Here is a 23648-nt window from a genome sequence, read left to right on the forward strand (position 1 = left end):
TTACGGATTTGGGGTTGTACCTGGTAGGTTCATTGATAATTTGTGTGAGATTGAGGGCATCTAGCTTAGATTGTAGGATGGCCGGGGTGTTAAGCATATCCCAGTTTAGGTCACCTAACAGTACAAACTCTGACGATAGATGGGGGGCAATCAATTCACATATGGTGTCCAGGGCACAGCTGGGAGCTGAGGGGGGTCTATAACAAGCGGCAACAGTGAGAGACTTATTTCTGGAGAGATGGATTTTTTTAAGTTTGGGCATAGACCTGGATAGTAGGACAGAACTCTGCAGGCTATCTCTACAGTAGATTGCAACTCTGGCACCTTTAGCAGTTCTATCTTGTTGGTAAATGTTGTAATTGGGGATGGACATTTCTGAATTTTTGGTGGCCTTCCTAAGCCAGGATTCAGACACAGTTAGGACATCAGGGTTGGCGGAGTGTGCTAAAGCAGTGAATAAAGCAAACTTAGGGAGGAGGCTTCTGATGTTAACATGCATGAACCCAAGGCTTTTCCGGTTACAGAAGTTAACAAATGAGAGCACCTGGGGACACACAGGGCCTGGGTTAACCTCCACATCACCAGAGGAACAGAGGAGGAGTAGGATAAGGGTACGGCTAAAGGCTATAAGAACTGGTCATCTAGTGCGTTCGGAACAGAGAGTAAAAGGAGCAGACTTCTGGGCGTGGTAGGATAGATTCAGGGCATAATGCACAGACAAGGGCATGATATGGTGCGAGTACAGTGAAGGTATACCTAGGCATTGAGTGACGATGAGAGAGGCAATAACGCCTGGGGAAGGAACCAAAGGGATTGACATATACAGTTGAAGTCGGAAGTTTACATACGCTTAGGTTGGAGTCATTAAAACTCGTTTTTCAACCATTCCACAAATTTCTTGTTAACAAACTATAGTTTCGGCAAGTCGGTTAGGACATCTACTTTGTGCATGACACAAGTAATTTTCTCCAACAATTGTTTACAGACAGATTATTTCACTTATAATTCACTATAATCACAATTCCAGTGGGTCAGAAGTTGACTGTGCCTTTAAACAGCTTGGAAAATTCCAGAAAATTATGTCATGGCTTTAGAAGCTTCTGATAGGCAAATTGACATCATTTGAGTCAATTGGAGGTGTACCTGTGAATGTATTTCAAGGCCTACATTCAAACTCAGTGCCTCTTTGCTTGACATCATGGGAAAATCAAAAGATATCAGCCAAGGCCTCAGAAAAGGAATTGTAGACCTCCACATGTCTGGTTCATCCTTACGAGCAATTTCCAAATGCCTGAAGGTACCACGTTCATCTGTACAAACAATAGTACGCAAGTATAAACACCATGGGTGTCACGTGACTAGGTGGTGTTCTAGTCTTTTCATTTCTATGTTGGTGCTCTTGGTATGGTTCCCAATTAGAGGCAGTTGTCTCTAATTGCGGATCATACTTAAGGTGTCCCTGTTCCCACCTGCTTTGTGGGATATTGTTTGTGTATGGGCAGGTAGCATTATGTTATTTTACGTTTTGTTGCTTGTTTATTAATTTTGTTTGAAAGTTTCACTTAAATAAAAGATGTGGAACTCAACACACGCTGCACCTTGGTCCGTCCATTCAAACGAACGTGACAGAATATCCCACCAAACAAGGACCAAGCAGCGGGCAACGGAGGGAAAAGTGAGTTGGACCTGGGAAGAGATCATGGGAGGATGCGAGACCCTTCCTTGGTGGGAGTCGCCAGGAAATCAGGAAGGACAGCTACAACGCCGGGGGCCGCGGCCACAGAAACCCCAAGATTTTTTTTTTGGGGGGGGGGGGGCACGAGGGGTGGTTGGCTGAGCAGCGGAGAGTGCCAGAGCCTGCCTGGGAGTCGATGGAGCAGTTGGGGGAGAGCGAGAGGAGAGAGATGTTGGTCAAGTGTGTTCTGCTCAACATTCGACCTGAAGAGCCTGTCAGCAGTCTGGTGAAGTCTGTGCCGGTTTCATGCATCTGGCCTCCAGTGCGCCTCCCCAGTCCGGTACGTCCTGTGCCAGCTCCCCGCACTCGCCCTGAAGTGTGTGTCATCAGTCCGGTGAAACCTGTACCGGCTCCACGCACCAGGCCTCCAGTGCACCTCCCCAGTCCGGTACGTCCTGTGCCAGCTTCTCGCACTCGCCCTGAAGTGCGTGTCACCAGTCTGGTGCCACCTGTGTCGGCTCCATGCACCAGGCCTCCAGTGCACCTCCCTAGTCCGGTACGTCCTGTGCCAGCTCCCCGCACTCGCCCTGAAGTGCGTGTCACCAGTCCGGTGCCACCTGTGCCAGCTCCACGCACCAGGCCTCCAGTGGGCCTCCACAGTCCGGTACGTCCTGCGCAGCTCCTCACACTCGCCCTGAAGTGCGTGTCAACAGGTACAAAAGTATCTATATACACAGTAAAACGAGTCCTATATCGACATAACCTGAAAGGCCGCTCTGCAAGGAAGAAGCCACTGCTCCAAAACCGCCATAAAAAAGCCAGACTACAGTTTTCAACTGCACATGGGGACAACGATCGTACTTTTTGGAGAAATGTCCTCTGGTCTGATGAAACAAAAATAGAACTGTTTGGCCATAATGATCATCGTTATGTTTGGAGGAAAAAGGGGGAGGCTTGCAAGCCGAAGAACACCATCCCATGCACGGGGCGGCAGCATCATATTGTGGGGATGCTTTGCTGCAGGAGGGACTGTCGCACTTCACAAATAGATGGCATCATGAGGAAAGAAAATGATGTCGATATATTTAAGCAACATCTCAAGACCAGTCAGGAAGTTAAAGCTTGGTGGCAAATGGTTCTTCCAAATGAACAATGACCCCAAGCATACTTCCAAAGTTGTGGCAAAATGGCTTAAGGACAACAAAGTCAAGGTATTGGAGTGCCCATCACAAAGCCCTATAGAACATTTGAGGGTAGAACTGAAAAAGCGTGTGCGAGTAAGCAGGCCTACAATCCTGACTCAGTTACACCAGCTCTGTCAGGAGGAATGGGCCAAAATTCACCCAACTTTTTGTGGGAAGTTTGTGGAAGGCTACCCGAAACATTTGACACAAGTTAAACAATTTAAAGGCAATGCTACCAAATACTAATTGAGTGTATGTAAACTTCTGACCCACTGGGAATGTGATGAAAGAAATAAAAGCTGAAATAAATCATTCTCTCTACTATTATTCTAACATTTCACATTCTTAAAATAAAGTGGTGATCCTAACTGACCTAAGACAGGGAATTTTTACTAGGATTAAATGTCAGGAATTGTGAAAAACTGAGTTTTGGCCATCAAGGAAAATGCTATGTCTGGCACAAACAAAACACCTCTCATCACCCCAAGAACACCATCCCCACAGTAAAGCATGCTGGTGGCAGCATCATGGTGTGGGGATGTTTTCATTGGCAGGGACTGGGAAACTGGTCAAAATTGAAGGAATGATGGATGGTGCTAAATACAGGGAAAACTTTGAGGGAAACCTGTTTCAGTCATCCAGAGATTTGAGACTGGGCAAGATGTTCACCTTCCAGCAGGACAATGACCCTAAGCATACTGCTAAAGCAACACTCGGGTGGTTTAAGGGGAAACATTTAAATGTCTTAGAATGGCCTAGTCAAAGCCCAGACCTCAATCCAATTGATAATCTGTGGTATGACTTAAAGATTGCTGTACACCAGCAGAACCAATCCAACTTGAAGGAGCTGGAGCAGTTTTGCCTTGAAGAATGGGCAAAAATACCAGAGGCTAGGTGTGCCAAGCTTATAGAGACATAGCCCAAGAGACTTGCAGTTTTAATTGCTGCAAAAGGTGGCTCTACAAACTATTGACTTAGGGGGGGTGAATAGTTATGCATGCTCAAGTTTTCTTTTTTTTCTTATTTCTTGTTTGTTTCACAATAAAAAATAGTTTGCATCTTCAAAATGGTAGGCATGTTGTGTAAATTAAATGATACAAACCCCCCCAAAAAATCTATTTTAATTCCAGGTTGTAAGGCAACAAAATAGGAAAAATGCCAAGGGGGGTGAATACTTTCGCAAGCCACTGTATGTTGACTATGATGTTATTAGCTAATATGGTGACAACGATGTAGGCTATGTGTAGCAGTTAGCAGTTATGATATGAAGGTTTGTCTTGAAAGTTTTTTTTGCCTGGTCACGGATAGCTGATTTGTTGTGTACTGAAGTCCACAAGCAAAGGGAGAAGGTGAGAGGAGGAGAGTGTGTAGATGCGAGAAGGAATTATGCAACGAGCAAAATGTTCATGCTGTAAGTATGTGGCTGCTATGAAAGTCAACTGTGTTTCCGTGTGATCAGAGGTGTATTCATTCCGCCAATTCTGTTGATGCAGGCAAGAGTGTGCAAGGCGGTATTAAACGTGTCACTCTCTGTCACCTTAATTACTCACATTTTTCTCACGACCTGTCACCTACGTTGTAAACGTTCATTGATATAATAGGTTGTAACAACCTCATGATGGGTATAGAGAAAATTTGAGTATCATAAACCTATCGATGTGAATGGAATATGAATGACAGTCATCCAATATGCTACAATAGAAATAAGGCCATGCTCATAAAAAAATGGCGTCCTCTATCATTTTATTGATTTACAGTGCATTCGAAAAGTATTCAGACCCCTTGACTTTTTTCACATTTTGTTATGCTACAGCCTTATTCTAAAATGGATTAAATAGTTATTTTCCCTCATCCAACCAACACACAATAGCCCATAATGACAAAGCAAAAACAGGTTTTTAGGCATTTTAGCAAATTTATCAAACATACAAAACTGAAATATCACATTTCCAGAAGTATTCAGACCCTTTACTCAGTACTTTGTTGAAACACCTTTGTAAGTGATTACAGCCTCGAGTCTTCTTGGGTATGGTGCTACAAGCTTGGGAGACCTGTATTTGGGGAGTTTCTCCCATTCTTCTCTGCAGATCCTCTCAAACTGTCAGGTTGGAAGAGCAGTGTTGCTGCACAGCTATTTTCAGGTCTCTCCAGAGATGTTCGATTGGGTTCAGGTCCGTGCTCTGGCTGGGCCACTCAAGGTCATTCAGAGACTTGTCCCGAAGACACTTCTGCGTTTTCTTAGCTGTGTACTTAGGGTCGTTGTCCTTCAGTTGTGCAGAAATGTTTTGGTATCCTTCCCCAGATCTCTGCCTCCACACAATCCTGTCTCGGAGCTCTACGGACAATCCTTTCGACCTCATAGCTTGGTTTTTGCTCTGACATGCACTGTCAACTGTGGGACCTTATCATGTCCAATCAATTGAATTTACTACAGGTGGACTCCAATCAAGTTGTAGAAACATCTCCAGGATGATCAATGGATACAGGATGCACCTGAACTCAATTCCGAGTCTCATAGCAAAGGGTCTTCTATTTTTTATTTGGAATACATTTGCAAAAAATTCTTAAAACCTGTTTTTGCTTTGTCCTTATGAGGTATTGTGTGTAGATTGATGACAAAAAAAAATATTGTATCCATTTTAGAATAAGGCTGTGGGAAAGCACTGTACATATGCATTGTATACAGTACTGTTCTAGTAGAGAGAGAGAGAGAGCGAGAAAGGACATGTGTGAGACAGAGAGAAAGAGAGAGAGATGACATGTGTGAGCGAGGGAGAGAGAGAGATGACGTGTGTGAGTGAGGGAGAGAGAGTGACCTGTTGCCACAAGAAAAGGGCAACCAGTGAAGAACAAACACCATTGTAAATACAACCCATATTTATGCTTATTTATTTTCCCTTGTGTACTTTAACCATTTGTACATTGTTACAACACTGTATATATACATAATATGACATTTGTAATGTCTTTATTCTTTTGAAACTTCTGTATGTGTAATGTTAACTGTAAATTTGTTTATTGTTTATTTCACTTTTGTATATTATCTACCTCACTTGCTTTGGCAATGTTAACACGTTTCCCATGCCAATAAAGCCCCTTGAATTGAATTGAGAGATAACGTGTGTGTGAGTGAGGGAGGGAGAGAGAGAGAGAGAGTGTGTGAGGGAGAGAAAAAGATAACAGGAGTGTGAGAGGAAGCAAAACCTCAAACCAGTGAAAAGTTCAGCTAAACCAGGGTGGAGACAGCCAATCTTGTAATGGCTCCTTAAACCCCCTCGAGATCTCTGGATTACTTGTGTCTGACTCCTACACGCTGACTAAGCATCATCACCCACAGAGTCTCAGAATGACTCAACACCAACAGCTAGCTTTTATACATGACAGTTTAAAGGCGCAACCTACAATCTCAATAGCCTGACCTTGCCACTGTTTAGTGAGAAGACGGACGGGGCTGGGGAAATGTAACCACTCTCAAGTTTAAAGAGGGAGTCATACAAGGACTGATAGTTCTTGGTGTTTTATTGAGAGAAGGGTGCAAATGTGTGTTTGAAAAATGTGTTTGAACAGAGCTTTCCTGTTCCCTATTCTAAAATATATATCCCCCACCTTAATGTCATTAACCTGTTTAAATGAAGGATAAACAAAAACTAAAACCAAGTTATCCCTGGTTTAATAACCCTGGCTTACCCGTGACAGGGGTTGAGCAGGGCCTCCTTGGGGGAGATGTACATGTAAGGCGACAGTGGCTTGTCCACGAAGGCTCCGAAGCCCATGCGCAGGTTGCTGGTGGTGCGACCCATTTCCTTGGCCAGGCCTTTCCCCAGGGTGCGGAGGCGGAACAGGTCATCGTTCATGGAGAAAGACAGGTCCATCAGGTAATACAGGTCCACCGGGTAGTCTTCCACCTGGCGCACCTTCACTGTGAACCGCTTGGAGTCATCTGACAGGTGGGAGAGGTGGACATTTGGGATGAGCTGGTCTGAATGTAATAACCTCATCAGGTCTCATGTAATAATATCACCTGGTCTGAGGGTGATGTGGTATCAGTCTAATAATCTCACCTGGTCTGAGGGTGATATGAAGTCTTACTTGGTTTGAATGTGTAATAATCTCACCTGTTTTGAGTGCAATAATCCCACCTGGTATCAGTATAATAATCTCGCCTGGTTTGTGTAATGACTTTACCTGTTGTCAGTGTAATAATCTCACCTGGTCTCAGCCTAATAATCTCACCTGGTCTGAGGGTGATGTGGAGTCTCTGAGGTTGGATCTGCGTGGCGTCGGCCGTGTCTCCGGCTGCCTTGTTGCTGAGGGGCCGGTCCTCTTTCACCTGCAGCTTGCTGGTGGGGAACTCAAGGGCGGTCGGGGGAGCACAGCCCGCCATCAATAGGTTACGCTTCAGGTCACAACGAGACGAGCCTGCCACCCCCTGCCCAAAGTCCTGATGGAACAATCCAGGAAGTTAGTGAGGGAAAAAGTAAGTGTTAATAATCTCTACCCTTCCTTCCTTCAAAAAAGCTAGAAGTAGCAGTTATAACACAGCCTATGTGTTGTTTGGGGAAGGCCATCTTGTTTTTAGCAAGGCCATGTAGTTGAAGTCCTGATATGCCCCATGCCATAGAAGGGTCGTTCCACTTTGATATTTGGACTAGAAATTGTGGACCAGTATTGAATTTAAAAGCCTGTTATATTAAATGACATGCCATTTAATAAAGACCACATGGAGAATTCCAAAAATCAGATTTTTTATATGAATAAATGCTTGCTAAAGTAAAAAAATCTTCATTTTGACATGTCCCTACGTCAACCTGTATCACTTCTAGGAAGATTTTAATCCACTTAATCCCAATGTGTCTCAACATTTCACCATTATTGTAAGGCCCTAGTTATTTTGTTGCTTTGACAAAGTCATTTCTGAAGATGATTATTTATTTCATGTGATTAGAGAAATAAAAAACGTTATCCATGAGTTCATCTGACTCTGGGGGCTTCATTGCCAAAATCCTGAAGTATCTCTTTAATAAGGTGAAACTATTCCTTTTGAAATATTTTTTTCAAAAGAAACACTGAACATCTAATAATCAAATCATAGAGTAAAAGGTGAGCTCTTTTTTGCCATTTCTGATGTTTTGTGGTGGAAAACTGAGTGGGCTGAGCATAACAAGTCAACCCTGTTACCCATAAATAGACAGGCTAAAACTGTTTTAACAATTTCACATAATTGTTCTTTTTAGCTTGCATTCAATTGCTACTACCTGCCGCACACAACAAGCTTAAATCCCCCCTGTCACAAGTGGATTCATGGCTGATTTAAGAAGAAATCGTTAACCCTGTTACGGTCAACCCTGTTACTTTATTTGGCACTTAATAGGCACTTACTATAGTCATTGTTTGATTTAACATCTTGATATGAAAAGGTGTTTTTTATGAGGTTGAACATGTGCTCTTTCTGACACAATGTAAAAATGTTATCAATTCAAGTCTTTTTGACCAAGTTACACTTTAAAAATAAACTGAATTGGTGGAGCAACCCAGAAATATAATTAAATGGATGAATACATGGAGAAAATTAATAAACAATTCAGGGAGGAAGGGAGTAACACATGCCAGGGAATTGCCAAAGTGCAGTCCCCATCCATTGCCATTAACTACAATTACAACACTATTCTGTGGGCCAATTTCCTTGATGTCAATCATCAGATTGATTACAACATGTCCAAACAGGAGTCATCTGCGTGCCACAAGACTGTGTTAGCCTTCTGAGCTAAGCCTAGGCATTAGCTCAGGGGAGCTAGCGCCCATCTTTAGGTCATAGGCAAACCACCTCTGTTACACAGATCAGTGATCCCTCAGGAAAGGAGAATTGAAGGAGATATCAGGGAGAATTTAGACCCACCTCTTGGGAACACCACGCACAAGTAGGATGTACAGCCAGACACTGCTTACATGTGCTGGCCCCTCGGGATGTACAGATGTTGGAACCTGAAATGACAGTAGAGTCACTCACCAAACTCCACGTAAACATAGCATGTAGACACACATGCGCACACGTGCACCCACATATGCATAGTATACATACAGCAATCTTCCATATATAAATGTGCAAGGGCACATACAAACAAAAAGTCCTACAGGAATCATGCAGGAATTCTACCCTTTGTGAAGGTGTCCTGCAGGAATCCTGTATGATTGACAAAATCCCCGATGCTCCTGCAGGACTCCTGCAGAAATGTTGAAATTCCTGCAGGACCATGACAATTCCTGCAAGACTAAGTAATCTGTGGATCATCTGTGGATCTGTTGGGGCAGTATGCAAATTGGAGTGGGTCTAGGGTTTCTGGGATAATGGTGTTGATGTGAGCCATGACCAGCCTTTCAACGCACTTCATGGCTACAGACGTGAGTGCTACGAGTCAGTTGTCATTTAGGCAGGTTATGGTGGTCCACTATGGTGGTCTGCTTAAAATATGTTGGTATTACAGACTCGGACAGGGAAAGGTTGAAAATGTCAGTGAAGACACTTGCCAATTGGTCAGCGCATGCTTGGAGTACACGTCCTGGTAATCCGTCCGGAATGTTGACCTGTTTAAAGGTCTTACTCACATCGGCTGCAGAGCGAGTGATCACACAGTCTTCCGGAACAGCTGGTGCTCTCATGCATGTTTCAATGTTATTTGCCTCGAAGCAAGCATAGAAGTAGTTTAGCTCGTCTGGTAGGCTTTTGTCACTGGGCAGCTCTCGGCTGTGCTTCCCTTTGTAGTCTGTAATGGTTTGCAAGCCCTGCCACATCCGACGAGCATCAGAACCGGTGTAGTACTATTCGATCTTAGTCCTGTATTGATGCTTTGCCTTTGATTGTTCACCGGAGGGCAAAGCGGGATTTCTTATAAGCTTCCGGGTTAGAGTCCTGCTCCTTGAAAGTGGCAGCTTAAGCCTTAAACTCAGCGCGGATGTTGCCTGTAATCCATGGCTTCTGGTTGGGATATGTACGTACGGTCACTGTGGGGATGACGTCATCGATGCACTTATTGATTAACCCAATGACTGACTCACTCTTTTACCTATGCTTCTACCATATTTATTCAGAATCTCATATTTTCTTTCTCCTAGGAATCATATTTTATGCAGTGCTGGTGAAATGGACAATCAAACACACCTGCTGTTGCTGCATTGATTAATAAAATTCCTATGCAATCAGATATGTTATGCTTTATGTCCATTATTTTAAAGGATGAGGAAGGGATCCCACAGGTTGTCCTATAGGAAAATGGCCCTGAAAATATTTCAGAATTACCTTCAGGAACCTTATCTACAGGATATCCAAAAGGATTTTGGGGCCATTTTGCTGTAGAACAATTCCTTCTGGTAGCCCTTGAGGAAAAGTTTTCTTCAAGGACTACCTGCATGATTCCTACAGGATCCTGCAGCATTCCTGCAGGAATTGCCCTACAGGAAACTGGCCCCCGAAAATCCTACAGGAATCCTGCAGAATATTTATCCTGCAGGATTCCTGAAGGATTTTTCATGCAGGATTCCTGTAAGACTTTTTTTGTAAGGGTGTAGATAGCCTACAGTAATTCGGTGTGTGTACATGTGTGTGTATGACTTAAGACACCTTTTTAATAAATAGTGATTGTTCTTGGCGATCAATCGAATCACTTTTGGCATGCTTATTGATCCTCAAGTAATGGGACACACATGCACAGACTCGCATGTACACACGCACACACACACACACACACACACACACACACACACACACACACACACACACTATTAACATGATACAGCTACTTATGACTTATGGTCCTCTTACTAGCAGAATGCTAAGCCTATAATTCCCTTTGTCATCTCATCAGGTGGTAAGGAGTCATAAGGGGAAAGATGGAAACTAGAGGCCAGTCTCAAACAGTCTGGGGAGAGCTACGTGGACAGATTTAGACAGGTTACAACAAAACGAGTTTCGAGTTAACATTTTTTATCCATTTATCCAGCTATGATTAATTTAGTTTAATAAAAAATATAATGATTTTCTATAATAAAAGCCAAAATGATATTACTGCTTGTATTAAATGTCCTTATTTGTAACGATATTACCATTTCATGTGACCATTTATAAACTACAGTGTCTAACTTGTATTTCTAGCTGTAGTCCATTTCCCTGTCTGAACTGCGTTTTGCGCCCTCTCTCAACAATTATGAATTATTACACCGACGTTCAAGATGCAGCAGCAGCACACCGCAAGAAGTAGCACATTTACATCACATAGTTCAAACTTACCCAAAACATCAGTAACTGCAAATAAAACGAAATAACCTATCCAAAGTGTAATCCTTTGCGTTATGTGAGTAGGCCTACCCATCTTGGCGTGGGTACTTTGTCAGGACGCACGGCGCAGGCGTTTGGCAAGACATTTATTTGCACCTAGTTTAAATACCCCCCCCCATTCCGCCTTCGCTCAGTCTGCGATCTGACACAACTCCAAATAGAGTAAACTCAAAAGCACTGTTTCCGCTGTCCGGAATGTCATAGCCTACTGTACAACGAGGTGTGGCGTTAATAAGGGCTTTAGACCCCAAAAATCACAAGCATTTTATGCCGTTTTCTTATCCTAAAATAATATTCATCCGAATGTAGGTCTACCAGTCAATATACAATTGTTAAACACATTTTAGAACACTATGTTTTGATGTTTAAGCTTTTAAAAGAATATATGTATTAAATATGTTGAATATTTGTATTAGGCCTATATCATAGCAATAATAGCTATAATAAAATAATGTTTCTGATTCTGTTTCTGATTCTTTGTCTCATTTGCAGCGCCCAGGGGCGAAAATCTGATATCAACTTTGGGGGGGACAATTACATGAAATTTTCTCAAGAGCAATTCCTGAGGGGGACACCAAAAGTAGTTCTGTAACACATAGCCTACATTGTAATATGGTAAATGTATATTGAGGAACCAAAGAAATAAGGTGTTTGCCGTACTCCTAAGTACCGCTACCCAAAACTACACAACTACTCACAACAGCAATACCATTGCCTTTAACAAATCTTAGTTCAGTCACCAGTTTAAGTTGAGAGTGGGGGTATCCATGGCATTTTCCAATTATGTTCCTATTTTACAAGTAAAAAAAATGGAGAACCTTTCATAATGTTGCCAAACAAAGACTCAACAAACTTACCTGAGACTTCCTGTCTCTGCCAATCTGTCCCTGCATATCTGTCCCCAACTCTGCTGTCTGTGTGCCATCTGTTGCCTAATCTGCCTAATGACATCATTGTGAAACATTTCCATTAGAATTTAATTTCTTTCTTATGAACATTTTATCAACTAGTCTTTGAGATATTAGGCTACTAGGGTTCTTACTTTGCGTTTTGGTGTACTGAAAAATACTCTGATGTCCGTCTTTTATTTTTCTGCCATTTTTCTACCTGGCTGGCTACACACACACACAGTGTGTAGGCTATTTACAGTAGGAGATGGGCTTCTATCATCTTATCTTTTATCATTCTATTTGGGCTTCGATCTAAAAGGTAGCTAGCAAATGTGAAACGGATTAAAATGACAAGAGTTGACAGCTGTATGAGTTCACCATTTACACAACATATGCTGCAACCTTTTGTAATTTTAATAGTTTGTTTCATATTGGCTGGCTTCCAACAATAGCTGAATTTGCAAAGCTAGCGAGCACCAATTCAGTTTCAGTGGTGTTTGCTATAATCTTTGCTACCCGGGTTAAATAAAATAAATAAATAAAAGTTCCCTTGCGACAATTTAGCTTTTGCAACGAGACCATTAAATATATTTAAGACAATGGTAGAAGAGAGTGTAGTTCTGTTCAGTTTGGACTTCAGTTTATCGCTAACCTTATCACAGGGACTTTGAAGCACCAACTTACATCATCTGCATGCTGATCTCGGAATAAATTGACGATAGCAAAGATTCCATCTTTGACGAGGCCACATAAATGGAATAGGTACTAGCTAGCTTAATAGTTCATATTTGCGCGCTAGCTCTGCATATTCAGCTAGTGTGTGTGCGCGATTGACTGGATTAACCTCACGTCAGTTACGTTCATTGAGTGCCTTTCAGACAGTAGATACGACCCCTCTGTTACCTTGCCAGTGGATCAAACCATTGTGAGGAAAAGGGTGGGGGGGTCGCAATCTTTTGAAACTTAAAAACGCGCTATTAAGTATCTATAATCAGCACAATTGCTTTCATTGCGTATTATTAATATTATTTAAATTACATAGTTATGTTTCAGTGATATATTGGGGGGGACAAATCATATTTTTCCCAGGATGGGGGGGTCGTGTCCCCCTCGTCCCCCCCGCGATTTCCGCCCCTGCCAGCGCCATTAGTACAGTAGCCTTCTATTTAACGGTGATACGGTTTCCTTTACTACTACGGTATATCATCTGTTTTTCATGTAACACACACACACAGATCTGCAGTTATATTCGGAACTCTGTCCCTCTCATCTCTCTCCTCTCCTCCCCAGTTAAGACAGAGCCTATAAACACAGTGAGACTGACTACCACAGAAAGCAGCACTGGACAGTCTCTGCAGGGAAAGGTACCGCCACACGTAGTTTCAGCCTCGCATTTCTCCCTTTAAAATGGAGCCTAACACACACGCATAGCAGTACTCACAGATGTTGTTGGTACCAGCCATATTAAAACCAACTATCACCAAGTTTACCATTGCAGACATTCGTTTCCCTTTACACCAATACACATAAGCTGTTCATGTGACGTCACCATTACCCTCACTCTTTCACCTGTGCATCTACCATATTTATTCAGAATCTCATGTTTTCTTTCCCCTAGGAGTCATGTTTTATGCAGTGCTGGTGAAATGGACAATCAAACACGCCCGCTGTTGCCGCACTGCCGCATATCCTATGCAATCAGATATCTTGTGCTTTATGTCCATTAGTGTAAAGGATGAGGAAGGGATCCCACATGTTGTCCTACAGGAAAATGGCCCTGAAAATATTTTAGAATTACCCTCAGGAATCTTATCTACAGGATATCCAAAAGGATTTTGGGGCCATTTTGCTGTAGGACAATTCCTGCTGGTTGTCCTTCGGGAAAATGACTATCTGCAGGATTCTTGTAGGATTTTTCATGCAGGATTCCTGTAAGACTTTTTTGTAAGGGTGTAGATAGCCTACGGTAATTTGGTGTGTACATGTGTGTTTATGACTTAAGTCACCTTTTTAATAAATAGTGATTATTCTTGTCAATCATTCGAATCACTTTTGACATGCTTATTGAACCTCAAGTAATGGGACACGCGCACACACGCGCACACACACACACACACACACACACACTATTAACATGATACAGCTACTTATGACTTATGGTCCTCTTATTAGCAGAATGCTAAGCCTATAATTCCCTTTGTCATCTCATCAGGTGGTAAGGAGTCATAAGGGGAAAGATGGAAACTAGAGGCCAGTCTCAAACAGTCTGGGGAGAGCACGGAGAGCGATGTGGACAGATTTAGACAGGTTACAACAAAACGAGTTTGGAGTTAACATTTTTTATCCATTTAACCAGTTATGATTAATTTAGTTTAATAAAAAATATAATGCTTTTCTATAATAAAAGCCTAAATGATGTTACTGCATCTATTAAATGTCCTTATTTGTAACGATATTACCATTTCATGCAACCATTTATAAACTACAGTGTCTAACTTGTATTTCTAGCTGTAGTCCATTTCCCTGTCTGAACTGCGTTTTGCGCCCTCTCTCAACAATTATGAATTATTACACCGACGTTCAAGATGCAGCAGCAGCACACCGCTAGAAGTAGCACATTTACATCACATAGTTCAAACTTACCCAAAACATCAGTAACTGCAAATAAAACGAAATAACCTATCCAAAGTGTAATCCTTTGCGTTATGTGAGTAGGCCTACCCATCTTGGCGTGGGTACTTTGTCAGGACGCACGGCGCAGGCGTTTGGCAAGACATTTATTTGTGACTTGTTTAAATACCCCCCCTCCCTTCCGCCTTCGCTCAGTCTACAATTCGATACAACTCCAAATAGAGTAAACTCAAAAGCACTGTTTCCTCTGTCCGGAAAGTCATAGCCTACTGTACAACGAGGTGTGGCGTTAATAAGGGGGGTGGGGGTCTTTAAGAGCAAAAAAAATCACAAGCATTTTATGCCCTTTTCTTATCCTGAAATAATATTAATCTGAATGTAAAGTACATTTTAGAACACTATGTTTTCATATTTAAGCTTTTAAAAGAGCTTTAGTATTGAATATGTTGAATATTTGTATTAGGCCTATATTATAGCTATAATAAAATAATAGCTATTATTATGTCTTGTTATATTAAATAAAGTTGTTAAATATGATTACAATACATGTATGAAACATATGGAGTAACTTGATACAAGTTAGCTAGGTTTTAAATGGTTGGCTTTGAAGTTGGAGTTGGTATGAGTCACTGACTGTATGACTCTAAAATGTGAATTTTCTTCAGTTTACTCAAGTCAACTAATATTGTAAAGTTGTTACCGACAGTGTTGCTACAAATCACCCTAGTATAACAGACCGCTACTTAGTTCAAAAAGTTTACAGTGAGAACAATATCCCATAGTGAACACAGTCATGAGTTAATTCTGCTAACATGGTCACATTGAGTCAGTATGATAAGGTGTTGATTATAAAGCTACTTTATGATATGGCCCATCCAGTTTGGAGCCTGTGGGAAAGGTTGAGACTGAGGAAAATAGGCCTCATCCTCCCTCCAGAATCCCAGTACTGCAGAAGAAGAGGTCCATCTGCAATGGGAAGAGTCAAGGACTGCATGTAGCTCCAACATCTCAGCAGTCAGGGAAGGCTACTGTTCCTCCCATCCGGAAGCCACTGCAACCCATCCGTACCAAGAGGGATCAAACCTGCGTGGTGAAAGACATCTACCTCCATAGTACCAAGCCATTGAAGGCAGTCCATGGAGCCAATATGGTCTCCAAGATGCCACTGCCTCCCATTAGAGCCAGAGTCACTGTGCCAAACAATGATGCCAAGAATAAGCCATTCCAGCCAGTCAGACCAGAGGGCAGCCCTCGTCCTGCTTACAGAAGGCAGGTTGTGAAGAAACACGTTCAGTTCAAGACTCAGACCCTAACTGTACAGGATCTACCGCCATGCCCCGATGAGATGGTATGGGACGTCTTTAACTCAGAGGCTGAGCAGGTGATGGCATATATGAAGGCCAAGCTGATCAGTGTCACCCAAGAATTGAAACTGATTAAGAGTGGGGCCAAGATGGATGCTCAGGCTTTGGAGGAGAAAAACGCAAAAGAGCAGTTCAAGGTCAAGGTGAAGAAGTTCATCCAGGAGATCTGCCTGATGAAGGTGGATTCTGACCTATGGGAGATGATAAGAGATAACGAAGAGGAAGAAGAGAGAAAGAAAGAGGTGATGGAAAATGGAAGAGAAGAGGGCAGCATAGCAAGTAAGATACATGAGCAAGGACAGGGTCCAAGTCAAGAAGAGTGTGAAAGAGGAGGATGAGAAAATTAAGGACGGAGAGGTAAATTAGTGTACTGCTGATCTAGTTCAGTGTTGTGATCATGTTTAGGCTTATTTGTATTACATTCTGTATATTGTATGTATTTTTCCAATTTAATTGTATTTAAAGCGCCTTTAGAGTGCCCAATATACCGTCTGGCATGAGCTGTGCAATCATTTGTCCATCTGATAACGAGGAGTACCACAATGGAAATAAGTCTTTTGACTTTGTGTTTTTTATCCTTGAGAATTTTAATGTGAGTAGTGTTGTATTCACAATGGCTGAAGCAACTCAATGTAGCCTATTTTAAATTTGCCACATAAATAAACAAATGAATTCCTTCATTCAGGTGGACACAAAACTTAGATTTGGGATGAGTGCAACCGACTCCAAGCTGAAGCAGTGTGAGCACTGCGGCCGGTGCTTTGATCCTAGTCGCCTGGAGAAACACAGCGAGATCTGTGCCAAGCTCTCCTCCAAGAGCTCTAGACGAGGGGTCTATGACTCCACCATGCACCGTCTCAAAGGCACTGTACTGGCTGGCTACGTGAAGCGATCCGTGCACCAAGGGACCTGAGTCTGTCTGGAAATTACCACTCTTTTTGATTGAGCAGACAGACAGGGCAGACAGACAGACAGGAGGAGCTGGATAGAGCGGATGAGCGGTGGGGCTGGGATTCGAGAACACGCCAAAACAGACATAGATGTGCTGTGGGAATCGGCGGTGACTGCTGTAGACCAGTGTCAGACCGACCACTAGACCGCCTGTTGTTCAAAAGATGACCTCTGCCTTGGAATCGACGACAGTTCCAATAAGAGGCAGTACTACTAGGAGGCAGTATTGTATCCAGAAACGTCTAAACCAACAGTATTCAGCAGTTCCTCAAATCCACAGAAATACCTGTAGTTCTCCAATAAAATAAGGAATCCCAACAACTCTTTCTAAATGTTTCAGTCAGATTTGTTCCAGGAAGGTAAAGGAAATTCAATGTTATTGTGTAGTATTCCTTTAATTACTTATGCACTCCACTGTGCATTTTCATTCCTCTTCACTTGTGTGTCTTGGTGGTGGTTGGAGACATCCCTCTGGTGGTGTGGGGGCTGTGCTTTGGCAAAGTGGGTGGGGTTATATCCTGCCTGTTTGGCCCTGTCCGGGGGTATCATCGGATGGGGCCACAGTGTCTTCTGATCCCTCCTGTCTCAGCCTCCAGTATTTATGCTGCAGTAGTTTATGTGTCGGGGGGCAAGGGTCAGTCTGTTACATCTGGAGTATTTCTCTTGTCTTATCCGGTGTCCTGTGTGTATTTAAATATGCTCTCTCTAATTCTCTCTTTCTCTCTTTCTGTCTTTCTCTCGGAGGACCTGAGCCCTAGGACCATGCCTCAGGACTACCTGGTATGATGACTCCTTGCTGTCCCCAGTCCACCTGGCCGTGCTGCTGCTCCAGTTTCAACTGTTCTGCCTGCGGCTATGGAACCCTGACCTGTTCACCGGACGTGCTTGTTGCACCCTCGACAACTACTATGATTATTATTATTTGACCATGCTGGTCATTTATGAACATTTTAACATTTTAACATTTTGACCATGTTCTGTTATAATATCCACCCTGCACAGCCAGAAGAGGACTGGCCACCCCTCATAGGCTGGTTCCTCTCTAGGTTTCTTCCTAGGTTTTTGGCCTTTCTAGGGAGTTTTTCCTAGGGAGTTTTTCCTAGCCACCGTGCTTCTTTCACATGCTTTGCTTGCTGTTTGGGGTTTTAGGCTGGGTTTCTGTACAGCACTTTGAGAATATCAGCTGATGTACGAAGGGCTATATAAAAAAAAAAAAAAAAAAAATTGATTTTGATTTGATTTGTCTTTATGTGACCAGTGACCCATGACCCAACATATAGCGCTCTCTAGTGCAGGGTTTCCTTAACTGTTTTGCTTCGTGACCCATCAATTAAGGTGTCTATGGAGTCGTGACACACCGTAAGGGTTGAGCGGTGAAAACGCAAACTAAGACCAAGAAATCATACAAATAATGAACCCTCTTATTCAAAACATCCAACTGAATGTAGATTTGAGTGTTTTGAGCACATTTTTTGTAACAACCCACAACACATTTCATCCCCTGTATCTACCTGGACCTCTGCTGCTACCCAGTGTGGCCCCGACCCCACATTTTTGGAACCACTGCTCTAGAGTATAAATTAAGTGGAATATACAAGTTCTTTGTAGTAGTTGAGAACAGACTGGAATGAAATGGGACAGTCAGAAACAGGTAACAGTTCAACGTTTTTATTTCACTTCAGGCAAAGTCAGTGAAGCCACAAGCCAAGTTAACATTGAATAACAAGCCAAAAGTAGCCAGAGAAAATAACACATAACACAATAAGAGACGACAATAAAAATACATTTTAAACATACCAAAGGATTGGTTAATGGTTTCGAGAGCATGGAATTTTGATGTAAAAAAAAAAAACTCAAACTCAATTGAGACTAAAAGCCTATTTAGTCCTTTCTGTGACAAACTAACACTTTTTTTTAACAGCCAACAACATGGTCAATCGCTGACTAACCCTAAAAGACTAACCATAATCCTCATAGAAAATAACTTCACTGTTAGATTTACATGACTTCTCGGGTCGAAGTTCAAGTATGAAAACATACTTGGGTCTTCCTCCAAGCTAGTCCAATTCAGGCTCTATGAAGTAATTGCCTTTGAATGTGGCTGCATTTGCACAGGCAGTCCAATTCTTTTGACCAATAAGATCAGCTCTTTTGCAAATAATTGGGAAAAAGATCAGAATTGGACTGCCTATGTAAATACAACCAGTGGGGTCAAGACTAAGATCATGATGCGTCAGTGAGTTCATTTCAACAGCAGGGGGGAGAAGTAGACCTTTAATTCTTTAAGTCAAATGTCAGCGCAGGGCCATAAATGTTAATTGGATTTCTATTGTGGAAATTGTTAGCAATCTTCCTCTCCTACTCTTTCTCCCTTTCACTTCTCCCATTAAAAATACTATTTTCTTTATGTGTTTTTAATCTCATTTGATTGTTCACTTCCTCACTGTTCTGATCCAATCTTTCCCCTCTCTCCTTCTCCTCTTTTTAAACACAGTTTGCCTTCTCACTATTCCAACATCCTCTACCTCTTCCTCGCTTTTTAAATTCCGTATCTTCCTCATCATCTATTGTTTACTTTCTGACCTCATCTCTTTTAGACTTTTACTCATCCTAGTCTCTTCCAACCTCTCACACCCTCCTCCTCCTCCTACTTCCACTACTCTCCCTCCCCTCCCACCTCCACCTACCTTCCTCCTCCTCTCCTTTCCTCCTCTCCTCCTCTCCTTTCCTCCTCCTTCTCCTCTACGGCTTCCTGGCCTTCACAAAGAACACGCCCGTCACGTCGTCCACCCCCACCATCATGCCCTGGGGCAGCGTGTACACCTCCAGCCTCACCAACGTGTACCCACTGGCCCTCACGCTGGCACACACCTGGGCCTCATCCAGGGGCACCACAGGGATGCGCACACCGGGCCCCCCCATGTAGTAGCTCTCACCCAGGGCCCCGATGAGGAGCAGGTGGCCCCCGGGCCGGAGAAGCCCCCTGATGTGGCCCAGGGCTCGGGTGAAGGAGGCCAGGTCAGGGCTGACGCTTTCCAGGCAGAAGCAGGACACCAGGCAGTCGGCGCCGGCAGTGGGGAGCTGGGAGTCAGGGTGCAGGGGGCGGGGGAGGTGCACGTCGATGGGGAGAATGTCGGAGACAACAGAACGCAGGCGCGCGGCTTTCTCGGTCCACGCTGAAGGGCTGATCAGGACAATAAAACAACAAACAATACAAACAATTAACAACATTAAACATACATTATTTAATGTCTGTCCTCAAAAGCCAGCACTTACTTTACCAATCAATATATGCGAGGAAGTCAGTCCCCGCACCTGGTTTCCCAGGTCTAAACCTGTTAGAGAGTTTATAGGCAAGAGTGAAAACCAGCAGACTCTGTGGATGCGCCCCTCAAGGAGTTGAGTTTAACTCCACAAATCATATTCATTAGGCACCAAATGGAAGAAAACTGACTGAAACAGGAAGGGACAACCTGTTCAACCTGTTTAACTTGTCCAATATGAAACGCTTGTCTTTGTGTTCCGTTGCAAAACGTTTTGCGACGGTATGCACTAATGAGTACAACCCTGGTCTAACACTAACATCAGCACCCACCGTCGGCCCTCCAGCTTGCAGACATGTTGCAGGTAGGGGGTCCAGTCCAGGCTGCTGTAGCCCTCGCCCTGCAGCCAACGCCTCAACTCCTGCCTGTTCACCTCCAGGAAGTCTGTGAGAAACACAGTGTCGAACACCTCACAGCCGCTCAACACCTGGTATAGAGTGGGCCCTGAACCCACGTCCACCAACACGTCTCCTCCCACGTCACCTGACAGAGAGGGCGGGGAAGTGAGGGGGAGGAGGACAAGAGATTGGGGATTGGGGGAAGGGGGGGTAGAGAGAAGGAGGGGGAGAAAAGGAGGTAGAGGAGGGTGAGATAGAAAGAAAGGGTAGAGAAAGGGAGGGAGAGGCAGAGAAGGGGCGTAGAGGAGGGTAGAGATAAGAGGGTGGGAGAGAGAGGGAGAGGAGAGTAGGGGAGGAAATAGAGAGAGTAAGGGTGAGAGAGAGAGGGAGAGGAGAGTAGGGGAGGAAATAGAGAGAGTAAGGGAGAGAGAGAGAGGGAGAGGAGAGTAGGGGAGGAAATAGAGAGAGTAAGGGTGAGAGAGAGAGGGAGAGGACAGGGAAGTAATGGTGGGAGAGAGGGAGATGACCGAAGGAGTCGACAGACAGAGGTGTGGAGAGAGAAGTGATACAACATTAAACATACTCACCCTTCACATTCACAAATCTACTGTACATACACAAAAACACAGATATTGTACATATTTCAAATATCACACCCTCAGTGAAAAATGTTATTCATACAGCCGCTCATAGACAGACAGACAGATGCACACAAACGCAAGCACACACACACACACACACACACACACACACACACACACACACACACACACACACACACACACACACACACACACACACACACACACACACACACACACACACAGACACAGGAGTTGAGTTTAACACCTCAAATTGTATCCATTCGGCACCAAATGGAAGAAAACTGACTGAAACAGTTTTCTTCCACACACACAATGACTCAAACATGCACTCACACACGCACGTGTAACGGAGTTAAGAATGTACCGTAAGGTCTTTCCACAGCAAACTTAAAATGTCAAGGAGCAATCGAATTAGATATTTTTTCGATAGCTCAAACCGTTGCAACGTTGTCAAGGAGAGCGGTCACGTGTGTTTGTGAAGCAGAGGATCACTGGTTTGAGCCCAGTATGGGGCAGTCGGAACATGTAGGAAGCTGTTAGCAACATGCTGACCCCTGTTACAGACAGTGGTACCATGGCCCGGCTTGGCAGTTGGGCTAAACTCAACGGCTAGAGTAGCTCACTGTGTGGCGAGTTAAGAAGGGGTGAGTGTAACGGAGTTAAGAACATACCGGAAGCTCACTCCGCATCAAGCTTGAAATGTCACGGATGGAGCTATCCAGATAGATAATTTTTCTGTAGCTCAAACCGTTGGAACGTTGTCAAGGAGAGCGGTCACGTGTGTTTGTGAAGAAGAGGATCACTGATTCGAGCCCAGCATGGGGCAGTCGGACAGTAGAGTAAGCTAAGGTTACCCACTGGCTCCAGGTCATCTACAAGTCTCTGCTAGGTAAAGCCCCACCTTATCTCAGGTCACTGATCACCATAGCAGCACCCAGCCGTAGCACACGCTCCAGCAGGTATATCTCACTGGTCACCCTCAAAGCCAATTCTTCCTTTGGCCGCCTTTCCTTCCAGTTCTCTGCTGCCAATGACTGGAAAGAACTGCAAAAATCACTGAAGCTGGAGACTCATATCTCCCTCACTAGCTTTAAGCACCAGCTGTCAGAGCAGCACATGTACATAGCCCATCTGTAAATAGCCTATCCAACTACCTCATCCCCATACTGTATTTATTTATTTATCTTGCTCCTTTGCACCCCAGTATCTCTACTTGCACATTCATCTTCTGCACATCTACCATTCCAGTGTTTAATTGCTATATTGTAATTACTTCGCCACCATGGCCTATTTATTGCCTTACCTCCCTTATCCTACCTCATCTGCACACACAGTATATAGACTTTTTCTACTGTATTATTGACTATGTTTGTTTATTCCATGTGTAACTCTGTGTTGTTGTATGTGTCAAACTGCTTTGCTTTATCTTGGCCAGGTCGCAGTTGTAAATGAGAACTTGTTCTCAACCAGCCTACCTGGTTAAATAAAGGTGAAATAAAATAAAATAAAAAAGCTGTTAGCAGCACACTGATCCCATTAGACACACACACACTCTCACTCACCCTCGGTAAAAGCTCTGTGCAGACATCCTAGTTTCCAGGGTACGATGCTGTCTTGGCGGTCAAAGTCCGCCCGCGGTGGCATGTAGTTATACTGTAGATAGGCTGCTGGATCAAAGCCTTGGTAACAAGCTACCATCGCCGCCACACCCTTCTCTCTCTCTCTATCATTCTCTTCTTTTTCATTTTTTGCCTCCCTGTCCATGCCTTTTTCTCTATGTCAGAACCACTCTTTCCCACTCGTTCCACTCCTTTCCTGTTCTCCCTTTTCTGCCTTTCTATCAGTGGGTCAGCAGGTGAGTGGAAAACGGTCTCTGTCTACCCCAGTATTAATACCTGAGTGTTGTGTTGTGTGTGTGTGTTTGTGTGTTCAGTCTGTGCGTGGGCTTTGTCTATGTCTGTCTGTGTTCCTAAGCTTTGGGGCAGTCTCTCTCTCTCTCTCTCTCTCTCTCTCTCTCTCTCTCTCTCTCTCTCTCTCTCTCTCTCTCTCTCTCTCTCTTTCTTATCAGACGAGATAGCGATCCCCTCTGCCTCTTTCTCGGACGGTGTGACCACCTGATCCCTTTGGGCCATCCACTATTCCACTTCTCGTAGCACGGGCTACTGATACCATCATACAGAGGGCTTTCTCCACAAGGAAATCCACTAATGGCTGCCCACACAAGCACTTCAAGGCCCCCAATCCCTGCTCTTATAGACTCTCTTATCTCCCCCATCGCAAAAAGGAGCTCTCAGGCAAAAACAAACAAAGAGGTTTAATCACTGTGAATTATCAGTCAGACGGCCATTTTGTTTTGCT

The 23648-nt window shown here is 43.6% G+C and overlaps 2 protein-coding genes across 3 annotated transcripts in view; both read right to left on the bottom strand.

Moving 5' to 3' along the window:
- The window catches only part of LOC106579149 (integrin beta-3), a 39922-nt gene extending 24981 nt beyond the window's left edge, over positions 1–14941 (bottom strand). The window contains exons 1-4 of one of the 2 annotated variants that reach the window (XM_014158751.2): positions 14722–14941; positions 8756–8841; positions 7093–7300; positions 6547–6799 (exon numbers count right to left, since the gene is read on the bottom strand). In XM_014158751.2, the coding sequence (XP_014014226.1) occupies positions 6547–6799; positions 7093–7300; positions 8756–8841; positions 14722–14803 (629 nt within the window). In that variant the 5' untranslated portion in view covers positions 14804–14941. Of the gene's footprint in view, positions 1–6546; positions 6800–7092; positions 7301–8755; positions 8842–11140; positions 11291–14721 lie in introns of those variants that run through there. The other variant, XM_014158750.2, reaches the window with a different exon arrangement.
- A 3735-nt stretch (positions 14942–18676) lies between these two features.
- Positions 18677–23219, bottom strand: pnmt (phenylethanolamine N-methyltransferase). The gene is made up of 3 exons (XM_014159211.2): positions 22853–23219; positions 20620–20830; positions 18677–20208 (listed from the first exon to the last, which is right to left on the bottom strand). Exons 1-3 carry the CDS (start codon positions 23052–23054, stop codon positions 19767–19769), a joined length of 855 nt encoding a protein of 284 aa, XP_014014686.1. The 5' UTR covers positions 23055–23219; the 3' UTR covers positions 18677–19766.
- Positions 23220–23648: the final 429 nt, after the last annotated feature.

The sequence above is a fragment of the Salmo salar genome, chromosome ssa19, assembly GCF_905237065.1.
Source record: "Salmo salar chromosome ssa19, Ssal_v3.1, whole genome shotgun sequence".
Classification (NCBI taxonomy): Eukaryota; Metazoa; Chordata; class Actinopteri; order Salmoniformes; family Salmonidae; genus Salmo; species Salmo salar.

Excerpts from the sequence above, each read along its gene's own strand:
- pnmt (XM_014159211.2), bottom strand. The coding sequence starts at position 23,054 with ATGGACAGGGAGGCAAAAAATGAAAAAGAAGAGAATGATAGAGAGAGA. Across the intron at positions 20,831-22,852 it reads GCACAGAGCTTTTACCGAGG|GTGACGTGGGAGGAGACGTG; the intron begins GTGAGTGAGAGT and ends CCTCTCTGTCAG. Across the intron at positions 20,209-20,619 it reads TGCAAGCTGGAGGGCCGACG|CCCTTCAGCGTGGACCGAGA; the intron begins GTGGGTGCTGAT and ends TGTCCTGATCAG.